A 21276-nucleotide genomic window follows, 5' to 3' on the forward strand; every position below is an offset into this window, starting at 1 on the left:
AAGCTGTTTCATCTCCTGGCACATAAGCTAATTAGTAAAATTCTGCCGAACACCAAAAAATACACTGTATTTTTTGCCAATCTGACATAAAAAAGTTATAATTTTGATTCATTCAACCAGACTATTGTTGTGTTGGCTGTTGTCATTTTTTTAATTTGACAATCTAAGAGAAAAGAGGTCAGTGCTCGGACTAGTCAGGTATCACACATTTTAAAAATTCTTGTGGCTCACCAGGGTGCCACGGCACACTGGTTGAAAATCACTGTCCTAGACAGAGCTGTGTCTTACCTTGAGGGTCTGCCTTTTTGTACGCATTCCCAGCATCCACAAAACTGGTGGCAGAATCATGTTTGCTCTGAAGCTGCATATGGAGCTTGGCTGCCTGACAAAATGCATTTCCTGCAGCTGAGGAAGATAAATTACTACAATAAACAGAGAGGAACAAATATCCCCACAGAGTGGCCCATACCCTAAGTGCTAGAAAGTTCCATGCCACTGAAAGAAGCATTCTAGTATGTAATGTAATGAAGTGCATCTTAGGTGTATATAAAAATAGCCAGAATCAAGTCAAACAGTGCCAAAAGCTTCTCTCAGCCACAGAATACTTTCCAAGTGGTCTCTGGGCAACAAGCTTCCATTCAATAACAACGGCCTAGTACCAGGCCATTTGATTCTGTTCTACAAAGTATGTATACTGAATACTGACTGGCAGATTCAAGCTACTAATGTTTAAAGAAAGGTAAAATATCCTTGAGGTCAAGGATATTTATTTGGTCATCTTTCTACCTTACAGTGTCCATTGGACTTAGCTGTGACTATTGAAGGAACTGCTAACGAAGGCTTCATGAACAAAATAAGTTTCTCAAAGAATGCTAATAGGCCTACAATTGCAAAATTCAAAGTTTTTTGTTGTTTATGACAAAATTTGACTGACACGTATAAGAGGTTTAATCTGTATCCCACTTAGTCTGAAACTCATACATTTCCCTGCAGAATCATAAATGGGTTGGGTTGGGTTTGGTTATGGAGTGCTGTTCAGGTCTCTGCTGGGACACGGCACAACATGAAAGATTTATGCACTCATTTTTTTCAGAAAAGGTTCTAGATCAGGGACTATTAATTCTGGACTGGCAACAAAGCACGACAGAAGGAATGCCTAGCAGAGAAGTCACGTGAACAAGGAACAAATGCTTGAAGGCAAGAAAGGGCTGGACCAAGGCCAACGGCAAGCCCACACTGCCTACAGGAGGTGGAATAGAGGGCCGGGGCTGTGGAAACCAAGGCTGAAGATGCCGGCCCACAGGCAGTTCAGGGAAGGTTTTAAATATTAACATGAGGAACCTGTACAAGGATAAAAGCATCCATCATGAGGTTCTCATTTCAGAGAGGACACCATGGCAGTGCCTCAGAAAAATGAGCACCATTGTCACGTTTCTCAATGGAACAACCATCAATCATCACAGAGCTATTCTCAGAGTAAGAAACAGAAGTTCTCTATTAATGTTTAGGTAAAGAAAAGCAGGCATTTTTATTTATCCTACTTGTTTTCACTGAGTTTTATCACAACTTTCAGTCTTGATGGCAACAGATTTACTTGAGCACATTAGTAAGAAGTAAAAATTTCAGTTCGATTCCACTGGGGCGCATTCAGGAGGCAACCGACCGATGCCTTTCTCTCATATCAATGTTTCTCTCTGTCTCTCCCTTCCTCCCTCTCTAAAATAAAAATAAATAAAATAAATAAAATTACTCTTACTGTATGAAGTGGTTTATAGAAACTAAAAGAGACCAGTCCTTACGTTTAAATTTTAAGTCAGGATTTCAACTTCATTCACTAATCTGGATCTTTTAATCCCAGTTCATGGTGGCCACATCAGTTATTTAGAACTGAAACCTGGCTTGGGGCCAACAGTCTTATTCTCTGGGGACAGCACTCATTTTCTCCTTCAAAATGATTTTAAAGTTATCTGCCCGAAAAGCAAACAAAAACCATATACATACCACTCCAATTTTTAGCCATCTTGAACATATTCGCAGCTCTGGTATACATTTCACAAGCCTCTTCTATTCTTGTGTTTCCTCTGAGAAAAATTAAAAGACATGATTAAGTTTTACTATAATAACCATCCACATCCTTAATCCTCAAATAATAATTATTTAATGAGCACATACTATGTGCCAGACAAGCAGTATAGAATCTTACCAGCTGCCTAAAGGGGATAGTCTTATTCCTGTTTTCCAGATGAGGAAACTAAGCCATACTAAAGTAAAGTAACTAGCCCAAGGTCACACAGCAAGGATGCCACAGAACTGAGACTCAAATACTGATCTGGCAGACCCCAGATCTTCACCCTTAACCAGAGTCCTCTCCATGAATGAAAACTAAAGTTTATATCAATCTGAGAAATCAGAAGTAAATTTTTCAAAGGAGACTAAAATTGTAAGGATAAAGACATCCTGACCACGTTAATTTCCAAGAGTTTGGCACTATGTTTATTTAGACTTAAATATAAAAAAAACCCTGAAGCCAGAGCATATAAGAAAGTGCCACACTGCTCTATGGCTATATTATCTGTCAGCTGTGGCAGGGAACAAGACATTTAGGGTTTTTAAGGAGGTTCATTACACAGCATGATCATTGGTCATTGGTGAATTCAATCCCCAGAAAGTTCCAACCCTCTTATATGGTTGGTTCCTCTGACAATCAGCCCCACCCAGTAGCCATCTAGGGACCCAAGGAAAGTCATCTTATTTGCATAAACTCAGGTATGCTTGAAAGGGGCATAAATAACAGAAGAAGCACTTCTCTCAACTCTTATCACAGGATCTTACAAGGGTTTTCTGAGTTCTTAAGTGCCAGGAATGAGGGGTGAAGAACAAATATTTCTTATTATATCACAACATCACAGCTACATAAGAACTATTTATTCTCTGATAAAGTTTACCCTCCATAAGCAATTTATTTTCACATGATACTTCATTTCTATAATCATGACTTGGAAACTTGGAAATTTCCTAGATAAATGTAACCCTTTTAGCCAGCCACACACTACGTGACTTGCTAAGAGGTTTTAAATTTCAAATTTTACAAAAATTCAATCTTTAAACTTAATTTCAACATTTAAAAAATACTGGTGAGATTTGCAATCCCCACAGGATAATGGTGGTTACCTAAATACAAAATTTGTCCACACATCCTCCAAAACAAGGAGCAAACACAACCAGCCATTATCCATTCTGACAGTAAAACTAGGAGACAGAATTAACAAGATTCCATTTAAATATAACTGGAAAAATAAAAACCCCAAACTAGCAAAACCAGAAACACAGCCCTAGCTGAAAGTCAGGAGGGGACACCTAGACACAAGAGGGGATGCATAGGGTCCTAGCAATGGCAGTTCATGGGCAGCAATAACTAGCAAGGAAGGACCACATGGGGCAGGGCACAGCATACAACAACACTGAGGCCAGGTGTGCGACCAAGAAAACCAGAGCACCAGAACTGGGGAACTAAAAGAAAGGGTTGGCCAGAGGTGGCAGTCTCCAGAAGACATTGCTTCTCAGAGAGGTGAAAGGAAGCTCTGTGAAGGCTTGGTAGTGAAGCGAAAGAAAGCACATGATGGAAATAAACTAAGAATCTTATTAAAACAGAAGGATCACAGAACTGAGGACTGTCACATTAGACCTACTCACCACTCCATGACACTATGCATTAAAGAAACCTCCCTTAACAGTACTAACAGAAGAGAACATTCAGACTAAGAAATCTTTAGCCACCCAAACCTCTGTTCCGTCACAGAAACAAGTGCATTGTAGGCCCAAGAAACTCCAATACGCTCTAAAAAATAAAATAAAAAAATAAAAAGGTGTCCATACCAACTCACTACATAGCAATAAAAACACTGCAGCTGACAAAAATGTTCCCCCAAACCACCACAAGGCAGAGGAAAACAATCTCGTATAATTTAAACATTACTAAACAAACAGATATGAAACTACACCATAAGTCAGAAATTCAAAACTCAGAATGGAAGAGCACGCAATGGATGAGAGTATGCCACCCCAAAATATAACACTTTGATATCAGGATTATTTTGAACCGAAGGCAAATGAGAATCAGCAGACACAAAAAGATACCTTCTCAGAGCTTCCCCTATCTGACTAAAAGCAGAAACTTCTGAGAAATAAGGACTGCCATAAATTCCTTCTCCTGGTAAAGATTTATGGCTTTCATAAAAACAAAAAGTTGGTGCCACTGGCACTGACATGAATCTGCACAAATCTTACTCCATTTGTTTCTGTTTGCTGCTCTTGGAAGCCAAAAACCTTTTGTCTTGATACCTCTACGAATGTACTGTTCTTTGTTAAGATGTTATATAGGCCCAAGTTCTAACCACCTCTTTGAGTTACTAATCACTGCATGTGTTTAACAAACTATTTATGAAGCTACTACATTTATAATAAACCGATATTTAAGTAAAACATAAAAGTCACATGAACTCCCCTTTATGTTGTTGCTTTTGCTCTTGAAAATCAGACAAAAGAGTAAAAACAAAAATTTAAAAAAATCAGCATTTGTATTAGCCTTCACACATTCACTCTCTCCACCAATATTCACTAAGTGCCTAATGCATACTGTGTGCTTAGTGACTGAATAGAGCAAGAGCAGATCAGACTTTTTTGGACCCCTTTGACAATCTAAAATGGAGTCACTGTCAGCCAGGGCAGTTATGTCAAGTGCTATGTCAAGACTAAGGTAATGGGGCGTAACAGGAATTCCCTTGCAGGGGGACCTAGAATGACTAAAACCACAAATCTGGACACCTGGACGAGGATTCCATCTGGACACTGATATAAGTGGGACCTCCACCCCTTGTGGGCTATAAAAATTCAGAGCTTGACCACCCAATGCTCAAACTTGGCTGTACTATGGGTCATGCTCAGAGCCTTCCCTGACTTCTCCACTGGACACGTGCCACTACTGTTGTCACCTGGCTTGAGCATGACACCCACCTCTCCACCTGTGATGCCACCAGTGACTGCGCCTTGGTGTCAGACACTCTGCTCACTTCTATTACATAAGCTCCCACTCTTTGTTTGTAACCTGCATGTGACTCTATTGCCTTTTTGGGGAGGTCTCCCCTATTAACCTGGCATTGTGAACACACACGAACATGTATCAGTGACTCCTTTTAGGGATGCCCCCTTGCTCACCATAATGAGGTGTGCCAAAGCAATAAAATAAGAGGGACTCCCCAGGAACTTACATTCTAGAGCCACACACCACCACTGGGTTATTTCTACCTTTTCTAAACAAATCTGCACCTCACAGGGCTCACAAGAATGAGAGAATAAATGGTGAACACTGCAAAAATGCAAATAAAAAAAGGCCAATCAGATAATAGTTCATTATTTGATATACAAACTGTAACCTGACACTATAATTTGAAAAACCAAATGACATAACACTAATATAGCTCTGTGCAGCTTAATAAGCATTCTGATACCTCATTCAATCCTTACAATTCTGAAAAGTAGATTATTTCCCTCTGCCGATTTGAAAGCTGAGAAATACAGGAGCTCCTGCTACAATTTACTTGACCAGGGTCACCAAATTAGTAAATGAGAGAATTAGAGCTATATTTATTATTATAGTTCATATATATTATATAAAAAAGCTATCCAATATATAGATTATTCTATTTTTTATATTAGTACATAAGAAATATATTACATATTTCTAACTAAATCTAAGCTAATGACTTTTTTTAAAGTTCAATCTACATTTGAATATCTATTGTAACTGAGGAAGACCTAAATGCTTTACAAATAGTATCACTATCCCCACATTTTAGAAAAACTTAAAACAAAATCTTTGTCAAAGTAAAGCTAAGTAAAGAATACTGAGCCCTGGCTGGATAGCTCAGTTGGCTAGAGCATCGTTCCCATACACCATGGTTGTGAGTTCGATCCCCAGTCAGGGCACATACAAGAATCAACCAATAAATGCATAAATAAGTAAAACAACAAATTGATGTTTCCCTCTCATTCTCATTTTTTCTCTCTTTTAAAAAAAAAAATACTGATAATTAATGGTCTACAATGATTAAGAAATATTCCCTATTTTCACAAACAGATAAATTATAGACTTATAATTATTTCAAGATAACCCAACAGAGTTATTTCATTAAATTTACTTTGATACTGCCAGATTTATGTCTCTTTTATAAGCTTTGATACTGGGGAACATTCAAAAGCAAGAGAAGAAAGCATTAACCATCCACTGTCATTCTTAAGCAGCCACTCTCTTCGATGTACACTGTGCAGGCTATACCCAATCTGGTCTCCTAGTAACGAGATGGAGACGATAGTAAGAGGCCTTAGCCATTCAAAATTATCTTACTGTCAAACCCAGGCCATACTAAGCAGTTCATTTAGAGATCATTCTAAGCAGTTCACTAAGATTCTAAATTGGAATTTGAAATCAAGTATCAAATTCAATAGCTCACCTCTGGAAACACATAAAATGAAAACACTACTCTTTTGCTGGCAGTTTTGCTGTACTATGGTAACCCATTCAGAAAGAGTAAGTTTTAATTTAATTCCACAACTACAAAACACATCAGTTTAACTGGCAGTCAAGAAGAAACACAAAACAATACTCACTAACTGGTTTCTTGTGATGGATGTGTCTCCTTCGTATCTCTTATCCTATGGGGGGGCAGGAGCACTGACATTTCTAAAACAAGCATGGGACTTGTGCCTTACACACAAAAGGATAAAAGACTGACTGTCTTGGGGAACAATGCATATTTTCATCTAATTGTACTGAAAGTCACAAAAAGGAAGAGCTATAGAATAGTTTTGAGGATACAGTATTGCCACAAAACCACTGTGGGTGGTGGATAAACAATAAGTGAAGAAGATGGACTCCTAATAGGTTTTTGTGTGTTTTTTTTTGTTTTTTAATATAGCTTTATTGATTTCAGAGAGAGGAAAGGAGAGGGAGAGAGAGAGATAGAAACCAATGATGAGAGAGTCATTGATCGGCTGCAGCCCGCAACCCGGGCATGTGCCGTGACTGGGAATCGAACTCTGATCACCTGGATCCTAGGTCGACGCTCAATTGCTGAGCCATGTCCGGACAGGCCCTAATAGGTTTTAATGTGCAGTTAAGACTGAGTACATGATATAAAATATCTGTAAAATGCTGAGCACATTTTAATGGCTGCCACATCCTCAAAACAGCATCACCCAGCTCCTTTAAAGCACCAGCTGGTCAGCTCTTAAATATACAGGCTCAAATGATACTGACGATACTCACACATATTGGGCAGCATGTGTGTTCTGTTAATTCAGGAGTCTGACATGGAGGACTACACTGTCGCTTAAGTAAAAGATAACAAGTACCTGGGAAAATTCTACAGCTAAGGGAAGGGAAGCAGGGTGGAGAAACACGTATTCCAGCCCAGAAGGACATGACATGATGACATCCACAAGTGATGCCAGACACAATGTAAGGTTCTAAATATCTAAAACTGATACAGAATCTGCCTTCCTATTGTCACTGAGAGAGAAAATAGGCCCGGTTATAGGCTTCAAATAATTATACACTACTATGAAAAAAAACCCCACAGAACTGAGTACTCTTCTTCCTAAGCTTTCCTAGAGCCAGTAATTACTGAAAATAACACAGAGCTCCATAGTATAAATAACACTTACATGGTACAAAACTCTTTCAAATATTTTATTTCATTAAAAGACCACCCTGGCTGGTGTCACTGGTTAGTGCGTTGGCCCGAGAATGGAAGGGTCTCGGGGTTCGATTTCTGGTCAAGGGCACATGCCTGGGTTGCAGGTTGGACCCCAGCCACCCTCAGGGCACCTGTGGGAGGCAATCAACTGATGTTCCCCTCCCCTCTCTCCTTCCCTCCCTTCCACTCTCTTTAAAAGTCAATGAAAAAACATCCTCTGGTGAGGATTAACATAACAACATAACATAACATAACATAACATAACATAACATAACATAACAAATAAATAAAATAAAATATAAAATAAAATAATAAAATAAAATAAAATAAAATAAAATAAAATAAAATAAAATAAAATAAAATAAAATAAAATAAAATAAAACAGGTGATCACCAGCCAAGGGAAAAAACCCCACATGTTTCTTTCAAAACAAAAAGCCTTCAAAAAAAAAAAAGGCTTTTCAAAATCCTTTTAGGAATAATGACAAGATTTAGCCTAGTTTCACAAAGATGCATCACCTCTTAAAACAGCAATGTTTCCCTGAAATAAGTATCAAGGGCTGTGATGCTTTTACTTCTGCCTATTACAAATTCTCTTCCAGGGAAAGACACCCTGACTTGACATATGCTGCGACATTAAAACATCTCCTGGCATGCGGTACTCCGACATTAACTTCTATGGAAATAAATTTGAAGCGTTTTCCGAATCAGAGAAAGGAGCTGTATTGTTTGGTGTCAGCATCAGGTATGGGGCAGTGTTCCTCAGGTACCGTGGTAACTCTGAAAGGGGAGCAAACTTAGAATTCATTGCTGTATTTCAGACCACACATCACATGAGGAATTTAAAACCCAGCCGGGATAAGCACCCTCTGGAAGGTTCCTGAGGACAGGAACCCTCACCTTTAGGATCTGTGCATCCCACGCCACTGTGCGCTGCGTGGAACCTGCATTGAAGCAGATCAGGGCATGTGTCAACCACGGCCGAGTACTACACCCAAAAGAACGAAGCTGGCCACACAAGCAGATTCCAAACCCAACTGGTACAGAAACAAAACCGCGTCTAAATACCGCAATTGTTAAGTATGGGCCACTGGCCCTTCTCGAGAATAAAAACACGCTCTTGGTGTCGGCAGAGGATCTTCCACTTCCAAGAGGAAAGCAAAACAAAACATCACGACGTTTCTGCCTCGCTAATTATAAACAGCTGAATCATTCGCATGTGCACCTGCCCATAATCCTTCCAAGGATCATGCCACGACAGGCCTTGCTTTTCGGGGAGTCCAAATTTAAGACCTTCCCTGGCAGAGCGCGGAGGGGTGGCGGGAACGAAGGTGATGCCCGGGAGCCGCTGCCTTAAACCGGGGCCGCGTTATCCGCCAGGCAGCAGGAGGCCCCGGCTGTCACCCCCATCTCCGGTGAGGGACAACACTAGTTCATCCAACGATTATTCACTGAAGGTCTCCGGGCGCAATGAAGACGGGCCCGGGGACGCCGGGCCGGGGGCGCCCCGCCCGCCAGACGCCCCCCGAGGCGCAGCCAAGGGACCGCCGAACAGCCCCCGGGGGGCCCCGGGCCGCCTCCCGTCCACGCCTCACAGGTCCCTAGCCCCGCGGGTTCACCCGTGGCGAATGAACAAAAGGGGCCCAGGTACAGCCCGGGCTGCCGCGGACGCGGGAGGCCGTGGGGTCCCCTCAGGAACGCGAGGACAGCGCCGTGCCCGAGGGGACACAGCGGCGGGGACGCCACAGCCGGGGGACCTGCGGGCCCTGGCGAATCTCTGGAGGCTGCGTCGGGGTTGGGGACCCCTGGGGCTTTCTAAGGGTTTTAGAGACCGCGTTGTGCGGAGGTCTGGGGGCCCTAGAGGCTCCCTGGGGGACGTGTTGGGGGGGTGGGGGCGGGCAACCGACCGGGAATGGGCCTGAGATGAAGACCCCTCAGGGCACGCGCGGTGTGACACTCACCCAAACAGCCCTCGGAGGAAGGAGTGAGAGGCCTTAACTCGTTTCTCCGCCTCCGCCATCAGCTGGACCGCCTCGCGCTCCTTCCCGGCGTTGTCCATATTGCCTAAGGCCGCCGCCACAGCCTCCACCGCCGGCTGGGGCACGCCTTCCGCGCCTTCCCTCTCCGCTCGCCGCCGGTGTGCGCAGGCGCCGTGCGCCCCGCCTGCCGGGAGTTGTAGTCTCGGACCCACCCTGGAGGCGGCGAGCGCAGGCGCGGGTTGCACAGCCTGCCGGGATTTGTAGTCCTGGACCCCACCCTGGAGACGGCGCGCGCAGGCGCGGCGGTTTCGATTTGCCGGGCTAGTCAAGGACTGTTCCCACTAGGTTGCCGAGCTGCGTGGAGGGGGTGCAGGGGGTGCAGGAGGTGCAGGGGGTGGAAGGGGTGGGCTGGGGTCCGCTCTTGCAGACCGCTCGCACCGGCAGGGGGACCCTGGGCCAAGGTGAACTTGAACCCTTTAAGTATGCGGGGGAAATGGAAAATGACCCCTGGCTTCCAGAAAGATCACCTCAAACACCCACCCACCCACCCGTCAGTAACAGCTGGCAGAAAGCCATTTTTTTCTCCACGGCAAGAATGTATCGCTTCCCCCAATATAAATTGAGAGTTATTTGTCAGTCTCCCTGTATTGCAACCTTCTAATGGTCCTCGCTTGCTTGGTTGTAATTGAGTTGCATATGTGCAATATATGCATAATCCACTCTTTTCATGGACTGAATTCTTTTCAATGCATGTGAGCCATTGAGCTCTTATCCTTTACATAATGCTGTCCATAGGTGGTGGATCTCCTGGGACACAATTTCTGACTACCAGGAAAAATTCTAATCTCCTAGGAGAAGCATCCATAGATGGATGCTCTGGTCTGCCAAAGATTTCCTGGACTGTCCCAGAGGGAGTTACTTTTTTAATGTAAAGCCTACTCTAGATGGTTTATGTTTGGCAATGCTAAAGCAGAGGTGGTGAAGCGAATACAGAGATGGCTGCCAAACGAGAACTTGTGACAATTTCAAACTGTTAATAAGTACACTGTGGGCACTGGCACACGAAATATGTCTAAGAAAACGTAGTCTGCTTTTAGAGAGCAAGGCTAGAAGGCCCAAAACTCCTAGAAAAATAACTAAAGCAGATGTCACAGTTTAACTATTGCAGTTACAGGGAGCTCTCCATGTCCCCCCAGCTGTTGCCAGGGGAAGTGAGCTTCTTGTGATGTTACAAGAAAAGGAATTTTCTGAGACTTGCCCAGGAGGATGAGATTTTGTAGAAAGCTTTAATTCTGTGGAATTAAGCCCTGAATTTTCAAGGTCCCATGTCCCTTTGTCCCACCAAGGAAGCACTCCAGCTTTAGCAGGGCTAGGATTAAAGCCATTGCCCAGAGTTTCTGTCCCATGTTAGGGCACAGTCCAGTCCACCATCAGTCCATTGCATGTGGGGTATTCATGGCCATTGGCCATGGGGCCTCTAGGGTCACATGGCTATGAAGGAACATGGGCAAATGCAAGAGAGCCACAAGAACCAAGAGAGTGAGAATTTCTTTCTCTTGGGATTATGTATCCCCAAATTTTCATGGGCTTGCAGTGGCCCCCACCCCTTCTAGCCAATGATTTCTGCTCCCAGGTTTGACTGACAGGCACCTTCCCTATGTCACCCCAACTTTACTGCGTATGTGTCCATCTCCCCTTTGTTGGACCCCCTTCCTCCAGTGATCTGTGGGGAATAAACTAGTGGTTCCCTGGGGAGTCTATAGTTGCAGCTGCCTGGTGAAGCTGCCCAGATGGCTGTGCTTATAATGTCTGGCCTCCCCTTTTTCTCCTTTCCTATTATTAATAACTAGCTAATTACACTGGTATCAGCAGGACTCTAGAGATAGAAGGAAATCTCAGATCTTCAAGCAGAGTTTTTTTTACTGTTGTTGTAGGTAGTGGGAATGGCACCCAGTGGGGTCACAGTGGACCGGGGTTCAGCAACTTCCAAGTCTTGGTAGGGTGGCCATATGTAGTAGGTGACCTCTGGAACCCAGTGGCGTAGTCTCCCTGATCGCCAGAACTGGGTGCTCTAAGAATGTTCCTTGTGCACACTGTACGGCCTTCCTGCTGCAGTTGAGTCGATTGCTACTGGCCCATTTGTGCAGACTGGCTGACAGTGAGGTTCCACCCCCAACACAGTGCTGCTGCCTGTGGGAGCCGGGCCAGCCCTCTTGTGCCTCCCCAATTCCTACCAATCTTGGTGTTGCCTCCCCTTTAAGTCCTTGGTTATAAATTTCTCTCCAACTAGCCTTCAGTTGGTTAAGGATAATTTTTCTATATTTTAGTTGTAATTCCAGTTTGGTCCTGGGAGGTCAGTGTAGCTTCCACCATGTTGTACTCCCTGCCATCCATGTATTTTTATAAGAGGAAGCCAGAGGGAAAGTTGATGCAGACAGGAGAGAAGGTGGCCATATGATCACAGAAACAGCGATTGGAGTGAAATGGCCACAAACCAAGTGGGAGCTGGAAAAGGCTAGGAACAGATTCTCCCCTAGACCCTCTGGAGGGAGTACAGCCCTGCTGACACCTTGATTTTGGTCCAGTGGAAATGAATTCAGATGTATAGCTTCCACAACTGTGAGAAAATAAATTTCTGTTGTTTTAAGCCACCAAGTTTGCAGTGATTTGTTATAATAACCATAAGAAACTAATACACCGGGACATGCCATGATCCCTCTTTATTGTTCCGTGGACATTTGCTGGATTGAATTGTGCGACCCCCAAATTTATGCCCAAGTCCTAACCCCTAATACTTGTGAATATGAACTAGGCCCTGAATCCAATGACTCATGTTCTTATAAGAGAAAAGACAGAGTGATTCGAGACAAATAGACATGGAGGTTGGGGAGGGAAGGCCATGTGAGGACGGAGGCGGAGATTGGAGTTAATGCTGTTTTATAACCAGCAATTTATACAATTTAATCCCTCCCCTTTTTTTACCAATCCCTCCAACCACCCTCCCACCTGGCAGCCATCACAACTGCATGATTAAATTCTGAATAAGTAAGGTTCACAGTGTATTCCTCCCTCACAATGAGGTAGGGATTACTTCATAAAGCTCTGCTAGGGTCATACCAGTATAGCTGGAGCTGGTACCAGGGCCTGCAGACACAGTGAGATCCAGCACGCAGAAATCCGTGGTGATTAGGTGGTGAGTGAGTCAAGAGAACCTCTAGAGAAGCATAGGAAATAACTGATGGCTGGATGAGATAGTTGGAACCCAAGGTAGGTAAGTAGAACGTACCTTGTTCTATGCCCCTGATTCCTTGTATCTCAGTTCAAATACCACGTTCCCTATAAACCTTTCCCCATTCCCATAAATGGTGTTCCTCTGTCCAATACCTCAGGTCTTATTACATAGCACTGTAAAGGTCTGTTTGGTGGACTTTCTTCCTTTGTAGCTGCAGAGGCAGGGAGCGGGTTTTGCCCATCTTGGCAGGTGTTTAGAAATTACGCTTCTCTGAAACACCAAAGAAACAAATGGGTGTGGAAAATGATCTCACCTGGGAGTAGGTGGGACAGCCACGCAGAGAGATTTCTCTGGCTGGTCCTTCAGTCAGATGGTGGGCAGGGCCTTGGGGGGAAGAGGTCCAGGTCTCAGTCTCTGTTTAAATGCAGGCAGCTGTCTCCAGGAAAGTTTGCATTGGCGAGGGCTGTCGAGGAACAGTGAGCCAGCCTGAAGGTGCAGTGGATGGGAGGTTTCTGGAGCTGCAGAGATGGGAGTTGAATGCTGGAGAAACCCTCTGCTGCTGTTGGCTGCCCTGGTCCTGGCAGTCAATTCGGGTCACTTGCAAAGGTGGGGAGGCTTCCAGGAGAATTCCACGAGCAAGAAAAATATCAATTCAACGCTCAATTTTTTCATTGAAAACTACAACAATGTGAGCAATGACACCTACTTATTTCGAATAGACAAGCTACTTCAAAGTTATACACAGGTTTGTGCCTCGGTTTCTCTGGATATGGGCAGTGCTCCCATTCTTGCCCACTTTTTATATTGAATTTATTGGGGTGACACTGGTAAACAAAATGACACCGGTTTCAGGTGCATAATTCTATAGCACATCACATCATCTATACACTGTGTCGTGTACTCACCACCCCAAGTCAAGTCTCCTTGCATCACCATTTATTTCCCTACACTGTCCTCCATCTCTTCCTTCTCACCTCCCCCCAGCAATCACCACACTGTTGACAGTTTCTCTGTTTTTGTTTTTTGCTCAATCCCCCCACCCCCCACCCTTTCCCCGACATCTGTCAGCCTGCTCTCTATGAGTCTGTCTCTATTTTGTTTGTTAGTTTATTTTGTTCATTAGATTCCACATATGAGTGAAATCATATGGTACTTGTCTTTCTCTGACTAGCTTATTTCACTTAGCATAGTGCTCTCCAGGTCCACCCATGCTGTCGCAAGGGTAAGATTTCCTTCTTGGGGATATGGTGTGGCTCCCAGAGAGAGCCAAACAATAGTGTCGCCAAGTGGAGAGTATCTTTACTTGGAATGGGCAAGCTTTAGAATGACTCAGACCCATTGCCTTAGCATGCTTCCAAAATGCTAGTCCAAGTACTGGAGTAAACCCCTGAGTCTGTTATGCTTAGTCAGAAGCCAAAATGTTCCCCAAGGTTATCAACTGTCCTCCCTTGGTAAGTCTTGCCTCCCTGGTCACCTGAGTTGGGTACTTTAGGTGTGCCCCTTGTGTGGTCTGTGTGTACTGTCCTGTTGTAGTTAAGCCTTGGTTGCTGTTGGCACATCACTGGGAGGGATTGACTCCCCCCCCCCCCCCCCCCCAGTAAATTGGCTGCAAAGACTGCCTGTGACTACAGTAGAGGAGCTGCTTGCACGGTCCAACCCCACAGAGCAGGACTTTCTTCAGTGGGGCTTTGGTGCCTGCTGGGGCTGCACCTTGAGTGTGTCTGTCACTCATGCAGGTAATTGGGTTATAATCTGGTGTGGTCTGAAGTGGTCCACCCTGTGCACCGGCTCTGGGCCCTCCCAGGAGGTGCAAGGTCAGCCACCACCTGTGACCCTGCCTGGGTCCACCCAGCATGAGCTACAGTGATCTGCGGATGAGTGCTAGTTTTGCTAGACTTGGAGGTGCCCTGAAGAGGCCAAAATGTGAATTGAGGCTAACTGTTGCAAGTGCTAGCCTTGGGGCCACTTAACAAGATGTACAGGGTACGCAGAGGCCAGATACTGCTTGTTTGAGAGATTTTAGGAAAGTCCAAAGCGTGAGCCAAGAGATGTCATTTGCATAGAAAAGCCACTGGAGACAGCTCAAGTGGGTCCACAAGTTGGGTGGAGCCGGGTCTCGGGGAATCACCAGGGCAGGGTGACCAGTGTTAGCCAGGCTGATGGAGATGCAGGTAAGGTGCCTGCCTGCCGGCTCGTTGGGAGAAAGGCTCAGCAAAGGAACAGTGAATTCAGTTCCTCCTCTGATGTCCCTGTTGGCTTTTGAGCTGCTGCCTCAGGACTGGAGCTCGGAGCAGGTGAGTCTAAGCCTGTGCATGGGCTTTTTAAGACGAATGCCTGGGGCTCCAGCATCCCTCTGTCTCGCTCAGCCACAATCCCTGGTGGTTTTAACAGCCAGACATTATGAGGACTTCTCTTTCTGCCACTGAAACCCTGGGCTGGGGAGCCTGGCTCCTCAGGGGGATCTCCACAGCCAAGATATTTCTCCTGATTTTTAACCACCGTATGTGGGTGTGTGACCAGTCCGTTTCACGCCTCCACCCTTCCTACCAGTCTCAATGTGGTTTCTTCTTTATATCCTCAGTTATAGGACTTCTGTGAAGCTAGATATAGATAATGGTTGTTCTATAACTTAGTTGTAATTTTGATGTGGTTGTGGGAGGTTCCAAGTACCGCATTTACCTGCCCCATCCTCTTGACCAGAATGTTTTTATTTTCTTTAACAATCTCATTTGGCAAAATATAAATGTCCTCTGTAGGCTCCCCTCAACAATAATATTTCAGTGTCCAGGGTTGTAAAATCTAAGTTTGGACTTTCTAGCTATGCTCTACAGAAAACAGGAATTATACAGAGGGGTTTTTTTGGCAGGAGGAGACCAAGGGGAGTAAGGGCTAGGCTTCAATCAGATCATCTCATCTTCTCTTGTTTTGTGTGTGAAATTTTCTGATACCAATTGAAGGATGGTAGAGAAAGAAAAAGTTATTTGAAAACCACTTCTGTTTGTCTAACCTCCCCTCAAGGTCAGAGAGTAATGTTAAAAACAAAAATTTTAACTTCTGTCACTGAAGGTCTGAAAGTGCTAGCCCAGAAGAAGAGTGGCCTTGAGGCGTGAGGTCAGTCCAAACCACCAGCAGGTGACTTGGTGGAAAAGACTCACATGTCCACGGTTTTGGAGTTTGTGAGCATTTCTATACATCAAGTGGAGGAAAGGGAAAGAAAGATGTAAGCCTTACGGAAGAATTTACATTAGCTGTAGGCACAGGGGAGGGAGAAGCTGAAGCGGGCCAGCTCTGGAATAGGTGCAGAGTCCGCAAGAAGAAAGCTATTCCCGTTGTTGGGCTGTGGGCAGCAGTCTGGAAAGCTCCATGTAAACAATAAGTGGAGCCTCCTGGACTTTGATGATGCCTGGTTAAAGTAATCTGTAGAAACAGCCGCCTGGAAATTAATTCTAAATGCCAACAGACATAGAAGGAATGTGAGCTGACCTTCAGCCATTAACAGATGAACAATTCTGTCTCTCTTCTCTCTTTGACCTCTGTAATTTAATTTAGAACATCTCAGAATTTTCTCTTTGTCAGTAAAGTATGTAAATTAGATCAGAGGCAATACTGTATCTTAGTTCACTTAACAGGGTTAAGAAAAAATAACTGCCTAGAGCAGTAATTTTCAACCTTTTTCATCCCATGGCACACATAAACTAATTGGTAAAATTATGAGGCACATCAGAAAATATACTTTTTGCCAATCTGACCAAAATTAGGTATAATTTTGATTCATTCACATCGGATGGCTATTGTGTTGGCTGTTGTAATTTTTGTTGATAATCTAATAGAAAAGAGGCCAGTGCCCCTGACTAAATGGTCAGGTAATTGATTTTTGTTTTTTTTTAATCCTCACTGGAGGATATTTTTTCCATTGCTTTTCAGAGAGAGAGAGAGAGAGGGAGAGAGAGATAGAGACCGTGAGAGACACACACAGAGACAGAGAGAAACATTGCTGTGAGAGAGAGACGTCTCTCTGAGAGAGACACATCGATTGGCTGCCTCCTGCATGTGCCAGGCCGGGGATCGAGCCTGCAACTGAGGTACGTGTCCTTGGCTGGAACTGAACCTGGGACCCTTCAGTCTGGGAGCCGATGCTCTAACCCCTGAGCAAAAACAGCTAGGGCTGGTATTACATGTTTCAAAAATTCTTTTTTTGTGTGTGTTTTTTTTGTTTAAAATTTAAAAATTCTTACAGCACACCAATTGAAAATAGCTGGACTAGTTAGAGAGGGGCAGTGGGAACAGGAGGAAACAGCCAGGGCAGGGGGCAGAGAGGGATGGACAGTGTTAATGAGACACAAATGGGCTCACGTCACAAGGCGCAAGGCACCAGCTTGTTCTTTCTTAGTCACTCACCTGCCACAAAATTGTGGCTCATCAAGGCCAAGAACATTGAGGCGACTTGGCCACAAGGTGGCAGCCCTTGAAAAAGTCCTTGCGGATGTTGGTCTGTTCTCTTGCCTTCCCAAGGATAAATCTGAAATCCCAGGAGACCTGTCTCGTGGAATCAATCCATTGTCATTAACAGTTACCCCTGAAAGAGTTGTTTGAGAGCAAACTTTTGATGTCGTTCAAATGGATGAATTGACAGAGTGAATATACCTCTTGGTAGCTGGGTGATTTGGGGCAAGGATCCCTGGGCATCCCCACAGCTGTTACTGCATGATTATGTTTGTCCTAAGACAGAGGGATACAGGAGGTGGCACCTTCTGGGTTTGACAGCCAGATCCTCCTAATCATGGGATCTTGGTCAAGTGCCATCCATACTTTGCAGGCCTCAGCTTTCTCATCTGCAAAATAGGCAGAATGACGGTAAAGCAGACTTATGAAAATATTTGTATTATGATTATTTCTATTGTAACTTAACAGTCAAGTCTCATAATGAGTAAGAACACACTACATTCACCAGAGTGTTAGTTAAATTTATTGTCAATGTTTCAGTTGCTTCATACACACAGAATGTGCTGAAAGTCGATTCGACAGTGCTTGGCACAAGCCCTGCGAGATGCCAGTACTTGGATGAAAATGTCCCTTGATAAAGAGCTCAGGAGCCCTGCATCTGAGGTTCTTCTCTTAGATGCAGGGACCAGGATGGTGATACTGCCTCAGGCCTCTTCCCTCGGCCACACTGCACAGCTTGAGGTTTTCTAGGGGTGCTTTCCTCTCAGGGGCCGTCTAAGCACTCCCTCCCTCTATCACACACCGGAGGGTCCAAGCCTTCTTATATGGTTGGCCACTGCATTTGGACAAGGAAGCAGGATCTTCTAGGAGCTGCTCCCCTCACCAGGCAGAACTGTCTAGTCCACACAATTATTGGGAAATACAGCCCAGTTTTCAATCATGTATTAGTTTTCATGTATTAGTTTCACTCTGGGTGTGGGGCTTACCCCCCACTAAGGGCTTTCCTAGCCTGTCGCCCTTGCGTCTTTGGATCTCACCCTTGAACTCGAGTACTACAAGAAGACAAATCACAGCAACAGCAAGTGGCTCCTAGGTGTGTTCTCCATGGTTCACATAGCCACCACTTACATGCATTTTTGGAGGAAATTGGCACTATCTTCCCATTTTCTAGATGAGGAGACTGAGATTCAGGTGAGTGGAGGGACTTGCCCAGGGTGGTGGAGTTGACAGGTTATAAAGCCAGAACTTGAGTCCAACTCTTCTGTCTTCTGTTCTCACACTCTCCCAACTCCATTGCTGCTTCAGAGGATGTTCCCGACACTTGCTAAAACATTTACTAATTCATAATACGTAGTTACTTTGAAATGTATTCTGTGCATTCAGTGAAATGCATGCATTTCTTAACCCGTATGACAACTCCTTCAACAGGCATAATTATCGTCTATACTCTGTAAGGGAGGAAACCAAGGCTGCTAGGCATTTGCTCCAGGCCATAGCGTTAGTGTACAGAGAACGCATGCTTCAAATCAGTTCCATGCCTAAGCTTACGGGTTGTTGTTTTTTAATTAAAATTTTTAATGTTGACATTATTGCAATTGTCCCTCTCTGCCCCCCTTTGCCCACCTCTATCACTTGGCCTTCACCAAGCTATTGTCCCTGTCCATGGAGTACACTTATATGTTCTTTAGCTAATCCCTTCACCTTCTTTATCCAGTCACCCCAACCAAAGTTCCTCGAGCATCTTTATAACTGTTACTTTGAACTCTGTCTGATAAATTACTTGCCTCCATTTCATTTAGCTCTTTTTCTGGAGTTTCCTGCTGTTCTTTCACTTGGGGCTTGTTTCTTTGCCCCCCCATTTCGGCTATCTCCTTATGTTCGTTTATATGTTTTGGTAGGACCGCTATTACTCCCTGTTTCGATGGGGTGAGGCCCACCTGTGCCTGTGGTACTGAATCCAGAGCAGAGCAAGGGAAGGGGCTGGGCACGGGCTGGGCACTGACCAGGGGCCTTGGAGCTGCTGTGCGTCCTCAGGCTGGAGGGGGAAGAGGGGGCTGTGCTTTGGTGGATGGGCCAGACACAGGGACGTGGTTCTGGGACTTCCCTCTCCTTTCTAGCCTTCCCTGGAGAGAGCCGGCAGCTGGAAGCTCTGAGTCTAAACTAACAGTGCTGTTGTTTCCTGCAGCTGACCACAGGAGTGGAGTATCTGGTCACCGTAAAGATTAGCCGCACGAAGTGCAAGAAGAACGGCACAAAAAGTGATTCGTGCCCCCGTCAGAGGGAGGAGAACTTGAAAAAGGTGTGTGGTAGCAGTCACCCCAGAAGCGACGCCTAATCAAAGGGAGGAAAGTGAAAAAATTAAAAGTTAACACACATGGGACACTGGCAGCTTTCACAGCTGTGTGGATGGGGCAGAGTGAGGGCACAGCCCTGGGGCTGCTGAAGCCATCGGAGGCACTGGGGGAGGAGGAAGGCTCTCTAATTGGGCAGTGCCCCCACCCCGGGGCTGGCATAGGCCTGGTCGCTGGCCTCCAGGTCTCCTGGCCCACTCCTGGCCTTCAGGGGAAGCAGCATTTTCTTTCCTTGGGGACATTACTCCAGTCTCGGCTTGCACTCCTCAGGTCCCTGAGGATTGTTGACTTGCCCACCCTTTTCCTGGTTCCTCTTGGTGGCACCACCTGCTGGAAAATATGAGAGTCTCCCTGTGCCTGGATACACGTGCCCCAGGACTAGGGGAGGAGGAGGGCTTTCCTGACATGCTCTGTTGAGGTCCCAAGTAGCTAGGCAGGGGGACCCCAGGGTGGTACTCCTGTTCTGGGCCTGGAGCCCCTTCTGCCCCCCACCAGATGCCTGTGAGCAGATCCTCCCTGCCCACATTGTCAGTGTGCAGCCTCAGTGATGGCTCCAAGCTTCCCAGTAAGGGTCTCGGGGCAGGAGCTTTGGGCTTGCCTTCAGAAAAGATTTCCCTGAGAGCGGACTGTGTCTTCCTCCTTCCACAGAGTTTCATTTGTGAATTTTTGATGTACACTCTGCCCTGGATGAACCATTACCAGCTTTGGAACAGCTCCTGTCTGGAGGCCTAAATGGGTTTGTGCAAAGATCCTTGGTGAAACCTTAGATGGCTGTGTTGTGCACTTTCTATGATAGACTCTGGAAGGACCCCATCGCCCTCAGCAGGGTCTCACGATACACACACTCACACTCACACCCACTCACACATGTACATACACCTGCACTGACTCACTCTCACACACGTATGGCACTCACACATACACTCACATAAACCCAAACGTACATGCACACAGACACGCATAATCACTCATGTCCATAAACAGTAGTCTTTAGAGGGCTGGTTCAATTTGAGCAGAAGGTTGTTAGGTATTTGGAGGACTCTCATTATTTTTTCTACTTCAGCTCATATCTCTGAGGATCATCCTGACCTCCAGCCCAAGCTTGAGGGAGCTGTTTCTTCCCAGTACACATACAACTCTGCAACTGACACGTCTTTTTGAGCGTGTCCAAGGCCCCCTTGACCAAGCTCCCAGGATCAGTGATTCACTAGGATTCCCAGGACTCCCATAGAGTCATACTATACTCATGGGTGAAAGGACAGAGAGTGAAATCGGTGGAGGGAGGAAGCCTGGCAACTGTGTTTAAAATCCCAAATCACGCTGTTGGGTGGGTGATGCTTAGTCCCCGGGTCCTACTCTTTCCCACTGCGGGGCACACATTTTCCTTGTCAACTCCAGGAGAGGAATCTCTGTGAAAAGAGCTGCTCTGGTCTACTCTTGCTGATGCTGGGGGTAGAAGACCAATTCTAGAATTTGGGATTAGAAAGTGCACTTGCCTATAAAAATAAGGCCCATCTC

The 21276-nt window shown here is 45.2% G+C and overlaps 2 protein-coding genes across 4 annotated transcripts in view; one reads left to right on the top strand and one right to left on the bottom strand.

Annotated features, from left to right (window-relative positions):
• Positions 1-9892, bottom strand: part of NAPB (NSF attachment protein beta) — a 282410-nt gene extending 272518 nt beyond the window's left edge. For all 3 annotated transcript variants that reach the window (XR_013999728.1, XM_081149662.1, XM_081149661.1), the window contains exons 1-3: positions 9715-9892; positions 2002-2081; positions 289-405 (exon numbers count right to left, since the gene is read on the bottom strand). Coding sequence is in view for 2 of the 3 variants with exons in the window: in XM_081149661.1 (XP_081005787.1) it covers positions 289-405; positions 2002-2081; positions 9715-9812 (295 nt within the window). In the remaining variant the exon portion in view is untranslated. The remainder of the gene's footprint in view (positions 1-288; positions 406-2001; positions 2082-9714) is intronic.
• A 3598-nt stretch (positions 9893-13490) lies between these two features.
• CSTL1 (cystatin like 1) lies at positions 13491-20490 on the top strand (the record flags this gene model as incomplete). The annotated part of the gene is made up of 3 exons (XM_081148743.1): positions 13491-13709; positions 19593-19706; positions 20407-20490. The coding sequence occupies 3 exons, from the start codon at positions 13491-13493 to the stop codon at positions 20488-20490; spliced, it is 417 nt and encodes a 138-aa protein (XP_081004869.1).
• Between the last annotated feature and the right edge of the window lie 786 nt (positions 20491-21276).

Source organism: Miniopterus schreibersii (genome assembly GCF_964146895.1).
Source record: "Miniopterus schreibersii genome assembly, chromosome: 10".
NCBI classification, from domain to species: Eukaryota; Metazoa; Chordata; class Mammalia; order Chiroptera; family Miniopteridae; genus Miniopterus; species Miniopterus schreibersii.